The sequence below is a fragment of the Mastigoproctus giganteus genome, chromosome 5, assembly GCF_048544385.1.
Source record: "Mastigoproctus giganteus isolate SK-2022 chromosome 5, ASM4854438v1, whole genome shotgun sequence".
Classification (NCBI taxonomy): Eukaryota; Metazoa; Arthropoda; class Arachnida; order Uropygi; family Thelyphonidae; genus Mastigoproctus; species Mastigoproctus giganteus.
In genome coordinates, this window is record NC_143579.1 from 40478760 (window position 1) to 40499751 (window position 20992).

The 20992-nt window shown below is 38.5% G+C and overlaps 1 protein-coding gene across 1 annotated transcript in view; it reads left to right on the top strand.

Moving 5' to 3' along the window:
* LOC150085320 (zinc finger protein castor homolog 1-like) overlaps positions 1 to 20992 on the top strand; it is a 458876-nt gene that overhangs the window by 383443 nt on the left and 54441 nt on the right. The window contains exons 11-12 of the mRNA XM_090373996.1: positions 6709 to 6925; positions 17615 to 17752. Of these exons, the coding sequence (XP_090230122.1) occupies positions 6709 to 6925; positions 17615 to 17752 (355 nt within the window). The remainder of the gene's footprint in view (positions 1 to 6708; positions 6926 to 17614; positions 17753 to 20992) is intronic.

Below are 20992 nucleotides of genomic sequence, written 5' to 3' on the forward strand. Positions count from 1 at the left end.
TGGATAACAGAGTATCTTATCCCATACCATTCTTCAAACGGTGCCATCTAGGTGGTGGTATCTGCCAAGAATAAGTAACATTAGTCTTCTCCATAGCTGAAGCGTTACTTATTTGAGGAAGTGTAATACCTCAGCAACTCACTATGAAAGTATTCACAATGAGATATAATCGAAAGATGTATGCATACTACCTGGGTAGTAGAAATGATGGAAGTGCGTTACCCATGCATAAACAAATATGCATTTTTTTTTAAAAATAAATATGTTTTCCATACTAATTTTTTTTTCATTCTCAAGGGTCGTTGTTATGTAATGGTACTTTTTTTTTTAGTACCTATAGTACTTAGTACCGTGCATAGGTTGAAAAGATGAAAGAAGACACTTGTTGACATTAGACTTAAAATTCTGTAGACTGTAATTTTCAGAAATAAAGGTATGAAGGATGTTTGTTCCAAAAAAACAGAAATTGAATGACTAAATGAGGAAGAAGAAATGTTGGTTCTATGGGATTGAACTTGGACAATAAAAGGATATTCACTGGTTGCGCCACATGTTCAGATTGCTTTGGACCAGAAAGCGGGAATTACAGCAGCCAATTCAAAAGAACAGTGCCCATGCAAGAATCTATAGAAAAAGCATGCAATAGAAACTGAACATCTTATGAGACAGAGAGTGGAGAGACTCTGTCTAATAGACGTCGCTGTTACAGATGAGCCATTAATTAACCTAACTGCCCTCTTTTGAATGGAATCTAGAAGCCTGAGAGATGTTTTGGGGGCACCGCCCAAGAGCCGACTGGGCTAGCCGGGTGGGTAAAGTGCCTGCCTAGCAACCCAAAGGTCGCGGGTTCGAATCCTGCCTCGGGCTTGGATCAAAGTACTGCAAAAACCTTGGGAGGTGCATTATGGCCACAGAAGCCGACGCACCAACAACTACCAAAAAAAAAAACCGCCCAAGATGTGGGAACAATATTCCATGGTAGGGTGGATTTGCGATTTCTACAGAGTCAACAACTGTTTGGAAGAAAAGTAATGCCGAGAGCGAAAGAGAAAATTCAGTTTTTTGGATGCAGAAGAAACAATATTTGTAATATGTTTTATGACAAGAGAGATTAGAAGTCAGAGTAATTGCCAAGATCTTGCCTAGAAATTGGAGCGTAATCGAAGATAAGCATAGAAGCAGAGGAATCCTTTTTGAGAGATATAAGATAGGACTGAGTTTTGGAAGGATTGAAATTAAGTTTTCTTTGCCCCACTGTTGAATTACCTTGAAATCGGCATTTAAGGATTAGCAGTGCATACTCGAAAAGTTGAAGCTGTTTGAGCAGAGCAAGGTTTCTCAAAATGGAAAGTGGAATGCAATGTGTATTCGTAGTCAGTGGAATAAGGTCATTAATATATAAGAGGGAAAGAATGGGAGAAAGAACTGAACCTTGGGGAACATCAGCATTAGAGAAGTTAGAAGACAGAGAGCCATCTACCATCACCCACAGTGAGCAGTCAGGGAGAAAACTGGATACCCAATTACAAAGAACAGCTGGCAAACCACAGGATGGAAGCTTATTTAGAAGACCTTTACGCCAAACATGATTGAAAGCCTTTGAAATGTCAAGAGCAATGGCTTGAGTTTCACCAAACTTTTCCATTGAATTTGTACATAGATGAGTAACATAAGCCAGAATATCATCAGTGGATCGACACTGATGGAATCCATACTGGTGATCGTTGATCAGATGAAAGGTTTCCAGATGGTTTTAAGAGTTGGCAGTTAATTGACTTCTCCATTACTTTTGAAAGAGTAAAAGTAATTGCAATGGGACGATAATTGAATGGGAGGGATTTATCACTCTTTTTAGGAACTGGCTGGATATGAGCAAACTTCCAAATAGAAGTAAAAATACCTTTGGAAGAAAGTGAAACAAGACAATGTAAAACAGGAGTACGTTCAGGGGCAGGCTCAGGTTTTGAGAACAAGTGGAGAAATATCATAAGAACCTGGAGCTTTCTTAGCATCAGATTCATCAAAATCCTTCTGACTTCCTGTTGACAGAAAACCACAGGAGGCCTTGAATGGAGTGTACTGGGAAAGGTTTGAAATGATTTACCAAGATCATCAATACATGAGTTGGAAGAAAAATTGGATGCTAGTGGGTCGGCTTTATCGTTGGCTGATGTGGCAACAGAACCATCTGGTTTTGACAGAGGTGGGAGCAAAGATGGATAAAAATTGTGGCCAATAGATTTGACAAGAGACCAGAATGCTTGGCTACCATTTGGAAAAGAAGCAAGTTTTCTACACTTAGCCTGTTTGAAATCTAGTTGGTACTGATTAATAACTGCTTTACAAAGTATAAATAATACTTAATAATAATTTTGATTATTACACAATGTTGCTTATAAATACGTAGTAGTGGAAATATTTTATAATAAAAATTCAGAAACATTATACAATTTCAGAGAATACAGGCTTAGTGGTTTGCATTAAAAATATTGTTGAAAGGGGTTCGTAATAAAAAATATTACGCTGAAAGGTATTCGCAAGTCAAAAAATGTTAGGAACTGCTGTTCTATTGGAATGAGCAGCAGTCTGGAAAACACGGTGCAGGGGATTTCAGAGACTGCTGGGAGTTATTGCAGAACAAGTAAATACATGGGCTGTGTTTGGGGAGCTAAGAATAGGAACAGGTGCATGTATATTTGTGTGTACACGAATGCTAGGGGTTTGGTTGATGAATTTGATGTGTTGGTCAAAACATCAAAGGCAGATATTGTTCGGATATCAGAGACGTGCTGTCACTCAGATATATGGGATGGAGAATTTGAATATGGGGAGTACAAGGCATACAGAAAGGACACACAGGACAGGAGCGGGGTATGCTCTTAGTTAAGAAACACATAAAATTCAAGAAAGTACATCCAGTTGACTTGGCTGGACGGTGCAGTCGAGTCAGTTTGGTGTGACACAAGTACTGGGAAAGCAAAATGAGAGTAGGAGTGTGTTATAGGCCTAATGACTCTGATGAGTATAATAAACACAGAGAAATAGAGTGGGCCAGTAAATCAGAGTGTCTTATAATGGCAGATTTTAATTTCCCAAATACTGACTGGAATTTGTGGGTTGGTCACTCACACACTAGCAAGGCTTTTGTGGATTTATTGGATGATTGTTTTCTACATCAGCATGTTTGAAAGGCAACTAGAGGGAGTAATACTCCCCATCTGATTATCAGCAGTGACTCTTCTTGCATTAAGAATCTGCAGAAAAAGGAACCACTAGGTGGCAGTGATCACAGTGTGCTGAAGTGGGATTTACTCAAAGATGTAACTACTATCAGGGGTAAAGGGAAGGGTTTTTGCTTTCGTAAAGGCGACTATGATGGTCTGAGACAGTATTTAAATTCTATACAGTGGGACCAACTGATGATGTTACCAACAGCAAATTCAAAATGGGAAGCATTCAAAGAACTTATCTTGGAAGCTACTAGGCTTTACATACCAACTAAGAAATATTGTTCAAGGTTTTAGGCCTAAATGGATGACAGATGAACTAATGAGACATATGGCAGAGAAGAAAAATGCATAGGATACATATAAATTAATGGGTGACACAGAAGCCTGTGATAGATATAAGCTGATCTGTAACCAAGTCACAGAGGGGGTTAGGCAGGCAAAGGCAGATTATGAGAAATCTTTGGCAAAGGATGCAAAGAAAAATAGCAAAGAGTTCTTTACTTATGTAAACTCCAGAAGGAAGGAGATGTATCAGATTGGTCCACTTGATATTGATGGTTCAACTATTGATGATTCTGCTCAGGTAGCTAACAAACTAAATGAGTATTTTGCATCTACATTCACACATGAGGAGTTATTCAGGAAGGGGAATGCCAGAGGTGAATTAATTCTGGCAGTGAGCTAGATGATTTTGTAATAACTCAGAGCAAAGTGGAGGAGAAATTGTTGAAGATAAACACAGATAGGGATCTGGGGTGGATGGGATCTATCCACCCCAGATGACTTTCTGGGGTGGATAGATCTGGGGTGGATTCATTGCGAGTTATATTAAAGGAGGCAGCAAAGGAAGTAAGCAAACCCTTAGCCATAATTATGAGAGCATCCTTGAACTCAGGGGAAGTTCCCATGGACTGGAGATGTGCAACTGTGATCCCAATTCACAAAGGAGGATCAAAGGGCAACACAAGTAATTACAGACCTGTTAGTTTAACTTCTGTTCCAGGGAAATTAATGGAGGCACTGGTTAAAGAAGCACTGCAGGATCATCTAAACAAGACTTCAGTTATAACTCAGAATTGTCTGACCAATTTGATTGGATACTATGATGTTGTCACAAAGGAACTGGATGAAGGGAATAACTTTGATATCATATATTTGGATCTTAGAAAGGCTTTTGATACTGTTGCACATGGAAGACTGCTGCACAAATTGGAGCAGTGTGGCATTCGAGGCAAATTGCTGCTATAGATAAATGGATTGTTGAGTGGGAGAAGACAGAGAGTGGTAATCAATGGACACTGCTCTTCGTGGACTAATGTTACTTGTGAAGTCTCCCAGGGGTCAGTGTTGGGTCCATTGTTGTTTTCTATATTTATTAATGATACTGATGATGGTATATCATGCTTAATGTCCAAGTTTGCAGATGATAGGAAGGTCGGCAGGGTTGTTAATGATACTAATTAAAGTGCGCTGCTCCAACAGGATCTAGAAAAGTTGAGCAGATGTGCTGAGAGGTAGCAACTGAAGTTTAACATTGACACTGACAAATGTAAAGTACTGCACATAGGAAGCAGTAACTCCAGAGTAATGTATCAACTATGTGGTACTACACTGACAGTGGTAGAAAATAAAAGGACCTGGGGGTAATTGTGAAGTTTTTTGAAGTTTTTTGAGCAATGCAGATGGTCTGCAAGAGTAGCTCAGGGTGTCTTTGTCAATGATATACAGGAATTTTTCTAGCAGGGATAAGGAGGTTATTATCCTCTTGTATAAGGCAATGGTCAGACCACACCTTCAGTACTGTATACAGATCTGGAGGCCTCATTTTAAGAAGGATGCAGAGCTGCTGGAATGAATACAGAGAAGGGCAACAAGATTAGCAAATGGAACAAAGGGTTGCTATTATGAAGAAATACTTAAGTTTTGCAAATTAGAGTGTCTGGAGACTAGGCACCTGTGAGGTGATCTGATTGAGGTGTCTAAGGCCTTGAATGGTTTGAGCATGCTCAATGCTGATGGGATTCTTCCTCTTGCTCAGAATAATCACCTAAGAGGGCATAAATTCAAATTAAGGAAAGCCAGTTGTAGGATAGATGTGTGGAAGTTTGCTTTTAGCCAGCGGGTGGTTGATTGCTGGAACAAACTTCCATTTATCATTGTAGAAGTTGATAGCTTAAATAGATTCAAAGCAGAACTAGACAAGCATTTGGAGCGAGTGGATGGGTGAAATGATGTTTTTTGGCTGATGCTGTATAAGCTTGCTTTCTTGCATCATATGCCATGCTAATGCTAATTTGCATGTAAAACTTAAGTCATGTAGCTAAAAATATTACTGTACACGGGCTGGCAAAAATATATGTACAGTAGCATCAAAAAACACTGAAACGTTGCATCAAACGTTGAAAAGAGTGAATGCATAAGCAGGATAGGCACTTCCAGCACATTCTGCAACAGTTTCAATTAAATAAATTCTGAATTAATTTTTAATAAAATTTTGTTGTATTGCATATATGACTGCACTTTAGTCGGATAACTCTAAATATCACCAAAATCTCTGATAAAGATAAGCAATTAAATGCTTCCTGAATCAAATACTGTCTCAAACTGAATTAGCTAAATTTAATAGATCAGCTGCAAGTTTATAAGAGCCAGTAAAAAAACATACTTTTGGAATGAAAAGTTTCAAAATGCATGAAACAGATGTCTACACCTACAGAAGAGATAATAAAGCAGGATGGCCATTGTTGCACATTATAATAAACACAGATATCTCCAGATTCACTCCACACCCTGTGCAGAGAAAGTGATGTTAATTATTTCAGATCATCATAGACTACTGCTAATAACCTGGGTGCAAAAGTCTATGCCAATTGCTACAATGAAACAATGGTAGCCTAGTCACTCTGCTACCATTGCTACAATGAAACAATGGTAGCAGAGTGACTAGGCAGGTAATTATGTGACATAATGTTACTCCATGACAATGAAAACCTCACACACCCAGGATAAGCCTGCAGTGGTACATATGGGAAGTGCAATAAAACTGTCTACAGCACTACCTGTTGCCCTATGACTATTACTCTTCAGCTTCCTAAAGAAGCTGCTCAAAAGTCATCACTTTCACTTGGATGACGAGGTAAAGAAGAAAGTCACACAGTGGTTTCATCAGAAAACTGAGGAGTTCTGAGTTGAGTGTGCATTTCCCCTAGCGGCACAATAGGCCAATCTCAATGAAATGAGTGTTTAATTTTAATGAGGTATGTTCTAAAAGCCTGTTTCATTGTACTGTATTTAATTTTTTTTTTCTAAAATAATTATAATTCTTTTACATAGAAAGGTGATAATAATGTCATATTTGAGTTTTCAGTAATATCACTTTAGCATGATTGCACTGGTTTTTTTTTTTTTTTATCTTCAAAGTCAAATTAATTTTTTTTAAGATTTCTACTTAAAATGATTAAGATCTGAATTCTTTAAGGATGGCTGTGATAAAGTATACATAAGCACTTCAGATGTTCAAATGCATGCCAACTACCACCGAAAAGATTCAGCAATCATACAGGAAGGATTTCAAAGATTCCGAGCAACCGAAGATTGTGCAATGGTAACGTGTGCATTTTTTGGACAAAGAACTACTCATTTTCACTGTCGTAGGGCTGGTTGCAGCTTCACCTTCAAAAACAAAGCAGACATGGGTAAGTGAAAAAATTTTAAAATACTAACATGCACAAATTTTTTTTTTAAATTACAGAACTGAACTGAAGCAAACATATATAATGTTGATTTAATATTAAAAATTGACAAATTTCATTCACCAATGAGGTAAAGAAGACAGTCACACATTGGTTTCACCAAAGGTCACAGGAGGTCTCTGTTGAGTGTGTGACCTGGTGGCACAGTGGGACTAGCATATCAATGAAATTAGTTTAAGTTTTTCATAAAATATTTTCTGACAATAAATACAAATTAAAGAAGACTACTTCAAATCCTTCATCCAAATTTATAATTCTCTTATATCATTTCTTGTATTTTTACAACTCACGTTCCCTCCCACCTATATAACTAAAGCTTTTAATTTAACTTTGTCAGAAGAACTTTTAAAAAAAGCATAATTTTTTTAACTTCTGCAGTGGCATACAACACTTTTTAAGGACTAAGTAACACTCTAGATTGCATACACTTTCCACCAGCTCAAATGCTATAATATTCACTTTTTAAAGTGAATATTATATCATATTATTATATTATTTATCATATGTTATATTATTTTGTGGTAGGGGGTTTACTCTGCACAAAAAAAAAAAAAAGAGATTAAACATTTAACTTGACCAGACTTGGCAATGGTTTTTTTTTTTTTTTTTATGTGAACCCCAAACACGAGAGGTATTAGAACCTATAGTACTTAGTACCGTGCTTGGGTTGGAGGTTGAGAAGACGAAAGAAGATATTTGTTGACATTGGACTTGAACTTCTGTAGATTGTAATTTTCAGGAAATACGTATGAAGGAAGGTTGTTCCAGAAAACGGCAGTTGAATGAATAAATGAGGAAGATGAAAAGTTGGTTCTGTGGGTTTGAAGTTGGACAGTAAATGGATGTTGGCTGGTGGCGGCACGTGTTCGGACTGTTTTGAAAGAGAGAGCGGGAATTATAGAAGCCAATTCAGAAGAACAGTGCCCATGGAAATATCTGTAGAAGAGGCATGCAGCAGAAACAGTACGTCTATGAGAAAGCAAGTGGAGAGACTCTGTTAGAGATGAATCATTAATTAACCTAACTGCCCTCTTCTGAATGGAATCAAGAAGCCTGAGAGAGGTTTTGGGGGCACCACCCCAAATGTGGGAACAATATTCCATGGCAGGGCGGATTTGCGATTTATACAGAGTGAGCAGCTGTTTGGAAGAAAAGTAACGCTGAGAGCGAAAGAGAAAACCAAGTTTTTTAGATGCAGAGGAAGCAATATTTGTAATGTGCTTGTGCCAAGAGAGATTAGAAGTCAGGGTAATCCCCAAAAGAGATATATCCTTTTGCCTAGAAATTGGAGTGTCACTAAAGATAAGCATAGGAGCAGAAGAATCCTTTTTGCGAGATATAAGACAAGACTGAGTTTTAGAAGGGTTGAAATCAACTAAGTTGTCTTTGCCCCACTGGAGAATTACCTGAAGATCGGCATTTAAGGAATTGGTAGCAGATTTTCGAGAAGTTGAAGCTGATTGAGCAGGGCAAGGTTTCTCAAAATGGAAAGTTGAATGCAATGTGCTATCATCGGCAAAACTATGGATAGGATTTCCAGTCAATGGAAGAAGGTCATTGATATACAAGAGGAAAAGAGTGGGGGAAAGAACTGAACCTTGGGGGACACCGGCATTAGTGGAGAAGTTAGAAGACAGAGAGCCATCTACCATCACCCTCAGTGAGCGATCAGAGAGAAAACTGGATAACCAATTACTAAAAACAGTTGGCAAACCATAAGATGGAAGCTTGTTTAGAAGACCTTTATGCCAAACACGATCGAAAGCCTTTGAGATGTCAAGAGCAACTGCTTGTGTTTCACCGAACCTTTCCATTGAAGTAGTCCATAAATGGGTAACATAAGCCAGAATATCACCAGTGGATCGACACCGACGGAATCCATACTGGCGATCGTTGATCAGACGGAAGGTTTCTAGGTAGTTTAAGAGTTGGCGGTTAATTGATTTCTCCATTACTTTAGAAAGAGTAGAAGTAATTGCAATGGGACGATAATTGGATGGGAGGGATTTGTCACCCTTTTTAGGAACTGGCTGGATATGAGCAAATTTCCAAGCAGAAGGAAAAACACCTTTGGAATAAGAAAGTGAAAAAAGGCGGCAAAGAATAGGAGTAAGTTCAGGAGCACAGATTTTGAGAACAAGTGGAGAAATACCATCAGGACCTGGAGCTTTCTTAGCATCAAGATTCATCAAAATCCTTCTGATATCCTTTTGACGGAAGACCACAGGAGGCATTGAATGGACCGTGTTGGGAATGGTGGGAGGTGTTTTACCAAGTTCATTAATACATGAGCTGGAAGAAAAATGGGATGCTAGCAGGTCAGCTTTATCCTTGGCTGAAGTGACAACAGAACCATCTGGTTTGGACAGAGGTGGAAGCAGAGATGGGCAAAAGTTGCGGCCAATAGCTTTGGCAAGAGACCAGAATGCTCGGCTACCATTAGGGCAAGAAGCAAGTTTTCTACTCTTAGCCTGTTCACACTCTAGTTTGGACTGATTAATAACTGCTTTACAATTGTTGCGAGCTTTGGTGTAGGCAGAAAATGAAACTGAAGAATTAGAAACAAGCCAATTACGATATGCAACATTCTTCTCTTGAACAGCCTTAGCACATTTATTGGAAAACCAAGGTTTAGATAAAGGACGAGATTTTAAAGTGGAGTGTGGGATAAAGGATTCCATTCCTGCAAGAATAATTTCACTGACACGATCTGAGCAAACGTTGACATCAGGAGTTTTGAAACAGTAATCTGACCAAGGAAAAGAAGAAAAGAAGTCTCGCAGGTCATCCCATTTTGCATTCTTGTAATGCCAAACAACACGAGGTTGGGAATAGCCATGAGATAAAGGTTCCATTGGAGAAGAGACAATCACCAAGTTGTGATCTGAAGTGCCTAAAGGACCTCTCACTTCGACCGTGTACTTAGAAGGGTTGTTTGTGAGAAAAAGATCAAGCGTATTGGCTGTATGATTCGGATTGTCCGGTATTCTTGTAGGTAAATGAACAATCTGTGCTAGGTCATTAGTAATTGCAAAAGCCTCAGCATCTCGACCTGCTGGGTCGGTGTGACTAGAAAACGGAAGCTAGCTGGAGTTGTGAACATTAAAATCACCAAGGAAAATTACCTCACTGTTAGGAAAGTTGGACTGGAGAAAGTCAAGTTGCAACGAGAGGAAGTCAAAGAGCTCCAAGTGATTAGTGGAGTTGGGAGAACGGTAGAGACAACAGATGAATTTGACACAATGAGGTAGAGAGATTTTAAGCCAGAGAAGATCAAAGAGAGGAGATTCCAAATTGCCAAGTCTCTGACAGGGAATATCAGAACGGACATATGCACAAGTACCACCTTTGAGGCGAAAGGAATCATACAGCGAATAATTTGGGCATCTGAGATGAACAGTAGTTGAATCAACCGATAACTGAGATTCTGTCAGAAAAAGTACATGGGGTTTGGCAGACTGCAAGTGGTAATGGACATCGTTGAGATTAGAATTGAGACCACGTATATTTGTGAAATGAATTAGGAAATCCTTGGGAGGTTTAGATCTTTTCGCAGATAAGCTTGTTCTATTAGTTTGACAATTCATGGTGTATTCAATAGTAAGAAAAAGTGGGTGGGACATGCTGTATGAAGTAATGAAATTTTTGGATATGGCGTACATGTGGGAAGAATATACCCAGATCCTTGACATAACGTGGCCTCGACAATGCTCCCCGCATACACACTACTCGGACTCCCTCCAGTCACTATCTGGCAGAGTAGAGGTAGCAAGATTATACACTAGCTGATCCGGAAGCCTCCTAGAGAGTTACCAATAGGTTCGGTCCGGTGTACTAACTAGCGGCCGGCCTGCGAAAACCGTTTTAGAGCTGTACCCTCGAAATGTAAGGAATATTGGATCTCGCCACAACGTTCATCATAACCTCAAGAGTCATCAATCATACTGCATGATGGAAGAGATAGTCAAGGGTTGACCGGAACTTAGCTCTAGAGACTAAACATGGGTTCCACCACTTCAAGCCTCCAATAAGCAAAGTGGTGGTATTTCACCGGTTGATGAGAGTCATCTACCACCTAGTACTGCCTGGTAACATAGAGGGGCGGCATTCCTCCATGTGGTGTGGGCGCCACACCTCGATCCCTGCTTACGTTGGTTCACGCGTGAATAGAGGTTATTCTACTAAAAGATTATTCTCAAAAATTATATATATTATTAGTCACACTAGACAGTTATGCAAGAGGCCAACACTAATATTTTAGTTTATTTTCTTACAAGCATTTTTGCTTATTATGAGCTAGCACAACCTAATGATATCATCTTGAGAGTCACTAATTATTTTATTTAAAGTGAGCAGTAAAGTGGAAGATCTATTAATAAACTGCATTGAAATAGCACCCTGCTTCTTAATTACATCATAATATTGGGATCACACAGCCTGCTTAATGGAGATTTAATGTACACATGACATTGGTTACATTTTCAATCAGAAGTTCTTTCAATCTACTACTTGGGCTGCTCATTTTAGATTTGATACATCCATTCACTGCTTGACAAAGGTTGCTAGTAGAGGCCACCTGCTGTCTGATGATGGAACCAAGTAGTTCTGAAACCAGTGACAGCAGTAATTTGAGTTTTCAATGGATTTGCCTACTGAGAGATGTTATCTGATTAAAATCAATATTACTTACTTTAGGTTGACTATACAAACAAATATAGTTGTTTCTAAAGAGCGAAAGTCCAACTGCTATCACCATCACTGGAGAGACAACAGCATTCCCAGAGAGCTGAACACAGGGTAGTATTATTTTATAGAACTATTTCAATTTATTAACAACCTATGTTGATAAAACTAAAATGGTTTTATGAATATAGTTATGGCCCTTGGCTTGAGAAGTTTAAAACTAGTATGCATATCATGTGGCAGGAGAGTGAGTAGATGTAGATGACAGAAAACAACAGAAAAAATAAATAAAAAGAAAAGGAACATTTTTATTAGAACTTATTAAACTTACTAACTTTTGTAAACTTTAATATAGTTATTTGCCTAACAATAACTTCCAAACCAGGCAGTTATTTTTGATTTTAGTTTCTCATTGAATAATACTTAGGCTTTAATCTTTCCATTAAACTAATCATTTCTTCTTTTTTTTTATTCTTAAAAAAATTTAGATGGTAAGTAAGTGGCTTATCAGTGTAACAACATATGCTCCAATATGCTTCAAACTAAATGAAAAAACCTCTTAGAAAAGAGAAATTTACAATTTGAAGAATTTTATAATTTGGGTGTGGAGCCTGCCTCCTCCCCTCAATAGATTTTACTGACATCAGTAAATCTTTGGAAAACACTTTTTTTACATGTTTTTTGTATGTGGAGATAAATCTCGATCCAGTCCTTCCATAAAGACTGCAGCTAGTTTGCATTAACTAGAATATCTTGTGATGGCTCTCTGAATTGTTATTCCAAAACATCTTAAAGATGTTCATTTAGATTCATATCTGGGTTCTGTACTGGAAATGGTCTGCCACATTAATCTCCTCAGACCATTGTTGTGCTGATCATGTTTCTGGTTTATTTTGGTTTTTTTTTTTTTTTTTTTAGGAGCATTAGCAACTAAGGCCATATTGCTCTGAGATATGTGGTGGTCATTCCCTGACCTTTCCGCATCCTCCGTATTTGGCGGTGACGGGCTCGAACCCCGTAATGTTTCTGGCATGGAGTATTGCCATGCTCATACAAAATGCTCCTCTCACAAAGAACTACCACAATGTATGTAAGACAGAATTGTTCAGAATATCAAAATATATAGCTTCATTCATGGTTTCATTGATAATAACCAGCGGAACAAACTTAAGTCACATAAAACAAGCCCATACCATCATATTAGTACCCCTATACCTTAAACTTCATTGTTGGTACAAGATTATACAATCTGGGTGAAATTGTTTTACATACTTCCACACCCTGGTGCATTCATCAGATGCCTGGAATGTGCAGCGAGATTCATCACTCCATACCATGTTCCACCACTACTGTAATGTCCATTCTCTGCACCCGGAAAGGTTCTGGCATGCTTTGGTGGGAGGTAGCTTTGGCTTACAAGCAGCACCACAATTATGGTAACTTATTCTATGAAATGTTTTTCTGATAGTTGTTGGCCCTATGCTAATCCAAGTTCTGTCAATTACCTCTCAAAGAAGAGGTAGTTGATGCAACACCATGTCATGACATCTAAATCATGTCATGATGACAACGAAGATGTCACAACATCTTTGTTGTCATCATGTGTAACAACAAAGAGTGTCACGCATGACACTCTTTGTTGCTTCTGCTCACCCATGAAGCTGCCAACACAAATTTTGCACAGACATTCCTTCACCCTAAATTGTCATGCAGAATTTGACAGATGCCATTATGATTCTCTCTCACTCTTTGTTTCAACTTTTGACATATTCTGGTGGTCATTAATGGTGGCCTGCCTGCTTGGAATGAATGGTAATGTTACCTTTTTTTGTCTCCCATTGAAAAGACAGAAGGACCTGAAGGCTTCTTGGGATTGATATTTTTCAGAATCATTTAATCTCTTTCTATCAGAAAACCAAGGAAGATATTTAGTGAGATACATTCCTATATGATTGGAGGAGATTTACCATAATCATCAATGCATGAGTTATATGAAAAGTTAGATCCTAATAAGTTAACTTTATCTTTAGATGAAGATGCAATAGATCCATCAGGATCTACCATAGGTAGAAATACAGATGGACAAAAGTTGTAACTAGTGGCTTCATAAGAGAATAGAAGGGTTTATTACCATTTCGACAAGAGGCAAGTTTCTGTCATGTAGCAAGCATCAATTATTTATTCTTTTTATTACTTTGTAAGAAACAATTAGATGCCTTTCTGCCACACCTCACATATTCGTTTTTTTAAAACAGATATATTAAGTGTGGCAAAGTCCTTGGACTGGTGCAATAAAAAGAACAGAAAGTGAAGGAGCTCAAAAATGATTTTATTTTTTATTCAAAGTAATCCATCTGATTGAATACACTTAATTTATAAATGATATTGATGATGGTATATCAAGCTTAACATCCAAGTTTGCAGATGATACAAAGGTTGCAGGGTTGTCAACGACACTACTGACACTATGCTGCTGCAACAGGATCTGGAAAGGGTGAGCAGATGGGCTGAGAGGTGGCAAATGAAGTTTAACATTGACAAATGTAAAGTACTACATATGGGAAACAGCAACCCCAGAGCAACGTATCAACTCTGTGGTACTACACTGACAGTGGTAGAGAATGAAAAGGACCTGGGGGTAATTGTGCAGGCAGATATGAAGTTCTCCGAGCAGTGCAGACAGGCTACAAGAGTAGCTCATGGTGTATTGTCAATGATATACAGGAATTTTTCTAGCAGAGATAAGGAGGTGATTATTCCCTTGTATAAGGCAATGGTCAGGTCACACCTAGAGTATATACAGGTCTGGAGGCCTCATTTCAAGAAGGATGTAGAGCTGCTGGAACGAGTACAGAGAAGGGCAACAAGATTAGTGAAGAAAGGCTTAAGTTTTGCAAATTACAGTGTCTGGAGACTAGGCACCAGCGAGGTGATCTGATAGAGGTGTATAAAGCCTTGAATGGTTTGAGCATGCTCAATGCTGATGGGATTCTTCCTCTTGCTCAGAATAATCACCTGAGAGGGCATAAATTCAAATTGAGAAAAGACAGATGTAGGATAGCGTGCGGAAATTTGCCTTTAGCCAGCGGGTAGTTGGTTGGTGGAACAGACTTCCATCCCTTGTCGTGGAAGTTGATAGCCTAAATAAATTTAAGGCTCAGCTGGACAGGTATTTCGAACGAACAGAGGGATGAAGTGGAAGTGGGTTTTTTTTTTTTTTTTTTTTTTGGCTGATGCTGCATAAGCTTGCTTCCTTGCATCAAATGCCTCTACTAATGCTAATGCCATGTTTTGTCAGATGTGTCTTCACAACAAATGTAAAATAGGCATTGTTGTGCAACAAGAATCAACTGCTTTTCTCTCAAAATTGCAACCTTGCCCAGGAAATTTTCTTCAGTGGTCTTTGAAGCATTTATACTTAGAATGCAGCATTCACTCTCTCCCCTTCAGGTATAAATTCCTTGTGAATCACACTCTGTTTGTCAAAAAACATGATCAGCATCACCTTGACTCTGGACTTCTGTAAACGAAGCTTTTTGGAACTTGGTGATGATTTTGGTGATGCATGCTCTGAAAATTTCTCTGGGTCATACTGAAACATCCAACACTCATCTCCAGTGTAAATACAGTCAAGGAAATTAGGATTGTCTTGCTAAGTTTGGATGAAGTCCTCACACATGATGACCCTCTTCTGCTTCTGCTCACCCGTGAGGCTGGCAGCAAAAATTTTGCACAGACCGTCCTTCACCCTAAATCATCATGCTGAATTTGACAAATCATCTCCTTATTCATATCCAACTCATCAACCTCATTCTGAGGGTCAAACAATGATCTCTTACCACAATTTCCCAAACTTCTGGCAACTGTTCTCATTTTGAGAGGTTGACAGATGCACACTTCCTGTGCATCTGTCTGTCAAAACCTCTCTCAAGTTCCTTATCTCTATTCAAGAGGGCAGGCAGATTAATTAATGACCTGTCTCTTACAAAATCACTCCACCCCCTTTCTCATAGATATTCAGTTTCTGCTGTATACCTTTTCTATAGATACTTCCATGGGTACTGTTCTTCTGAATTGGTATCTGTAATTCCTTTGCTCTCTTCCAAACCAGTCTGAACGTGTCAACATCCATTCACTGTCCAACTCCAAACTCACAGAACTAACTTTTCCTCATTCATCCCTTCTACTTCTGTTCTCTGGAACAACCTTCCTTCACAAATATTTTTAAAAAATTACAATCATCAGAAATTCGTGTCTGATGCCAAGTATCTTCTGTCTTCTCAACCTTCAACCCTTGTGCAGTATTAAGTACTATAGGATTCTAATTGTCCTGATAAGACATATACTAATACATAGAAAAAAAAGTTTATTGTACTTACAGGTTCAGTTTATGTTATCACTTTTCTGCCCGGTTGTGGTTTATGCATGTGCAGTGGAAGTGATTACATAACATCCTGATGAATAACTTAGCTCCAAGGGTTGCTGAGGTTGAGGGCTTAGGAAAATTTAATGAAACAGTGAACTTGTACAGGAATTGCAAATGATAACAGTAGGGAAGGCTTTTATTTTTTCTTGCAATACTGACTTATAGTACTAAATAAATAAATGTAAGCCACAACCTATGTATATAGATGCTGTAGATGTATATTTATTAATTTATATAGTATTACTAGCAACACTAGACACATGTACACATGGTTTACCATTAGCAATAGTAAATGATGCAAGAAAACAAGCTTATACAGCATCAGCCAAAAAAAAAAAAAAAAGACACCTCCATTTCATCTATTTATTCCCTCCAATAGTTTATCTAGTTCTTACTTGAATTTATTTAAGCTATCAACTTCCACAACAACAGACAGAAATTTGTTCCAGCAATTAACCACCTGCTGGCTAAAGGCAAATTTCCACACATCTATTCTACAACTGTCTTTCCTCAATTTGAATTTGTGCCCTCTCATATGTATGGTCTGAGCAACAGGAAGAATCTTATCAGCACTGAGCTTGCTCAATCCATCCAAAGCCTTAAACACTTCATTTAGATCGCCTTGCAGGATCCTAGTCTCCAGATCCAGCAATTTGCAGAACTGAAGCCTTTCTTAATAAGAGCACCCCTTTGTTTCCCTCACCAATTACATTGCCCTTCTCTGTACTCATTCCAGCAGCTCCACATCCTTCCTAAAATGAGGCTTCTAGACCTGTATGCAGCACTCAAGATGTGGCCTGACTATTGTCTTATACAAAGGGAGAATCACCTCATCCCTGCTAGAAAAATTCCTGTATATCAATACAAAACCTCATGAGCTGTTCTGGCAGCTTGTCTGCACTGTTCAGAGACCTTCATATCTGACAGCACAATTACCTCCAGGTCTTTTTCATTTTCCACTACCCTGAGTGTGGTACCACACAGTTGGTACATTACTCTGGGGTCACTGCTACCCATATGCAATTGCATTTATCAATGTTAAAATTCAATTGCCATTTTTGAACCCATCTACCTAACTTTTCTAGGTCCTGTTGCATAGCATACTGTCATTAAATTCATTAACCACCTTGCCAACCTTTGTATCATCTGCAAACTTAGACATTAAGCCTTGGTTGGACATTAAACCATCAATATCATTGATAAATATAGAAAACAACAATGGCTCAACATCAAACTCTGGGAGGTTTATAATCCTTCCTTCAGTTAAATTTCTCCTATTAATTAGCACACACTTCATATGTTCTTAAACATATTATAATTTTATATTTTAATGGTTGTGCCCTTAATAACTTCACCCTTAACTTCACTCCATAATAGTTCTATGTTCAATGGAGTTAAAAGTGGGAACTCCTAACCTATATCATCTCATTAATTAGAATAGTACATTTTGAAGAAGAATTTTCCTATTAATGAATGAATTTTTCAATTATATTCATATAAAATTTCTTTTATGTTTATTTCAGAAAAACATAAATCATACCATATAAAAGATGAACAGCTTAATAAAGATGGCTTTAAGAAGTTTATGAAACATGAGCACTGCACTTTTGAAAACTGTCGATTTTCACGAGTTTGTAATCATATTCATTGTATCCGGCCTGGTAAGTTAATCCCCCCTGCATAATCTTTTCTCTATTCAATATTGCTTACAAGTACATTTGCCTGACAACTGAAATAATAACATTAATAAAATATAATAGTTGCTAATTAAAAATTACAAGTTCATATGTTGAATTTCCAAGAACCTAAATGAATTTATTTGAAATCTTAACACCAGTTTTTTCACACGAATCATCTTTTAAGATAAATATATTATTTATGGCAACCTTAACCTTTTCATAAGTATGTACATAGATCTTTTTCTTTCTTGTGTGGTCTCCTGGGAGTATGCATTAGAAATGTATTAGAGCCATATTCTTTTAAAATGCACTGCTTGCTTGATGTTTGTGGATAAATCGGGTACGGGACATGATATTGCCATGGGGAATATCTTTGTGTGTGCACGATGTAAGGAGTGTAAAGAAATCAGGCGAAAACTCAGCATTGTTATGGGCCCCTATGAGAGCTTGAAGGACAGGGTGGATGCCCTCGAAGGATCTAAATTGAGGGGCCCATCAAGCTCTCAGCTGCCCATATCAATGCCAGAGCTTGCACTTGGTCATCACGCAACACAGCAGCAACCACCAAGGCAGAATGCGCTGGTCCCACAGGAACTAGTAGTTGTTGGTGATCCTGTTCCACTTATCCTTTTTACAAAGCATGTTCTCCGTTTCCCTGACAATAGAGTCACCTTGACAGGTTATGTCTGCCAGGGGCAAAGGTTGATGACATTGTAGAGCAGATATCATCTTTTAAGGATACAAAAGGTGATATAGTTGTACACGTTGGCACTAATGATATTAAGAGTAGGAGACCGGCGGAATTACTTAACAAGTACAAGTCACTGTTGAAAAAAAGCCGTGAATTAGGGTTGAATTTGAAAGTGTCTGCAATTCTGCCCAGACACGATAGGAGAGAGTATACAATGAGAGCCTTGTCAATCAATTCGGCCCTGGAAAGATTGTGCAAGGCTCAAGGGATAGAATTTTTTTCAGCCTGATCTGTACTTGTTAACAGGAGAGACTGCTTCTACAGGGATGGGATACACTTAAATAGAAAGGGTGCAAGAATATTTGCTGATGCTATCAAGGCAGTTTTAGGTGGGTCGGAAACTGCTAGCTTGGGGGGGGGATAGAAGGACTAATAGATAACAGTAGCCACTGGCAGAGGTGAAAGTGATTCTTGCATGCTTCTATTGGAAGGAGCAGCAGCCTGGAAAACAAGATGCAGGGTATTTCAGAGACTGCTGGGAGTCATTACGGTACAAGTAAACACATGGGTTGTGTTAGGGTAGCTAAGAATAGGAACAGGTGCATGTATACTTGAATATACACCAATGCTAGGAGTTTGGAAATAAATTTGATGAATTTGAGGTATTGCTGAAAATATCAAAGGCAGATATTGTTGGGATATCAGAAACGTGATGTCACACAGATATAAGGAATGCAGAACTCGAATTTGGGGAGTACAATGTGTACAGAAAGGATAGGAAGGGAGGAGGAGGAGTTATGCTATTAGTTAAGAAACACATAAAATCCAAGGAAGTGAACCCAGTCGACATCGCTGGACAGTGCAGTGTCGAGTCAGTTTGGTGTGACATAAGCACTGGGAGATCAAAATTGAGAGTAGGAGTGTGCTATAGGCCTAATGACTCTGATGAGCATAATAAGAAACTGTACAGGGAAATAGAGTGGGCCAGTAAATCAGAGAGTCTTATAATGGGGGATTTTAATTTCCCAAATACTGACTGGAATTTGTGGATTGGTCACTCACACACTAGCAAGGCTTTTGTGGATTTATTGGATGATTGTTTTTACATCAGCATGTTGAGGCAACTAGAGGAAGCAATACTCTTGATTTGATTATCAGTAGTGATTCTTCATGCATTAAGAATCTGCAGATACAGGAACCACTCGGTGGCAGTGATCACAGTGTGCTGAAGTGGGATTTACTCAAAGAGGTAACTACCATCAGGGGTAAAAGGAAGGGTTTTTGCTTTCGTAAAGGCGACTACAATGGTCTAAGACAGTATTTAAATTCTATACAGTGGGATCAACTGATGATGTTACCAACAGCAAATTCAAAATGGGAAGTATTCAAAGAACTTATCTTGGACGTTACTAGGCTTTACACACCAACTAAGAAATTTTGTTCAAGGTTTAGACCTAAATGGATGTCAGATGAACTAATGAGACATATGGCAGAGAAGAAAAATGCATGGGATACATATAAATTAATGAGTGACATGGAAGCCTATGATAGATATAAGCTGGTCTGTAACCAAGTCACAAAGGAGATTAGGCAGGCAAAGGCAGATTATGAGAAATCTTTGGCAAAGGATGAAAAGAAAAACGGAAAAGAGTTCTTTACCTATGTAAAATCTAGAAGGAAAGGGATGAATCAGATTGATCCACTGGATATTGATGGTTCAACAGTTGAGGATCCTGCTCGGGTGGCTAACAAACTAAACGAGTATTTTGCATCTACATTCACACATGAGGAGTTATTCAGGAAGGGGAATTCCAGAGGTGAAGTAAACTCTGGCAGTGAGCTAGATGATTTTGTAATAACTGAGAGGAAAGTGGAGGAAAAATTGTTGAGGATAAACTTAAAAAGGCACCCGGGGTGGATGGGATCTATCCAGTTATATTAAAGGAGGCAGCAAAGGAAGTAAGCAAACCCTTAGCCATAATTATGAGAGCTTCTTTGGACTCAGGGGAGGTACCCATAGACTGGAGATGTGCAAATGTGACCCCAATTCACAAAGGAGGATCAAAGGCTGACACAAGTAATTATAGACCTGTGAGTTTAACTTCCGTTTCAGGAATATTAATGGAGGCACTGATTAAAGAAGAACTGCAGGATCATCTAGACAAGACTTCAGTTATAGCTCGGACACAGCATGGTTTTGTGAAGGGAAAGTCTTCCTGACCAATTTGATTGGTTACTATGATGCAGTCACAAAAGAACTGGATGCAGGGAATAACTTTGATATTATATATTTGGATCTTAGAAAGGCTTTTGATACTGTTGCACGTGGAAGACTGCTGCACAAATTGGAGCAGTGTGGCATTGGAGGCAAATTGCTGCTATGAATAAAGGGATGGTTGAGGGGGTGAAGACAGGGAGTGGTAATCAATGGACACTGCTCATCGTGGACTAATGTTATTAGCAGAGTCCCTCAGGGTTCAGTGTTGGGTTCATTGTTGTTTTCTGTATTTATAAATGATATTGATGATGGT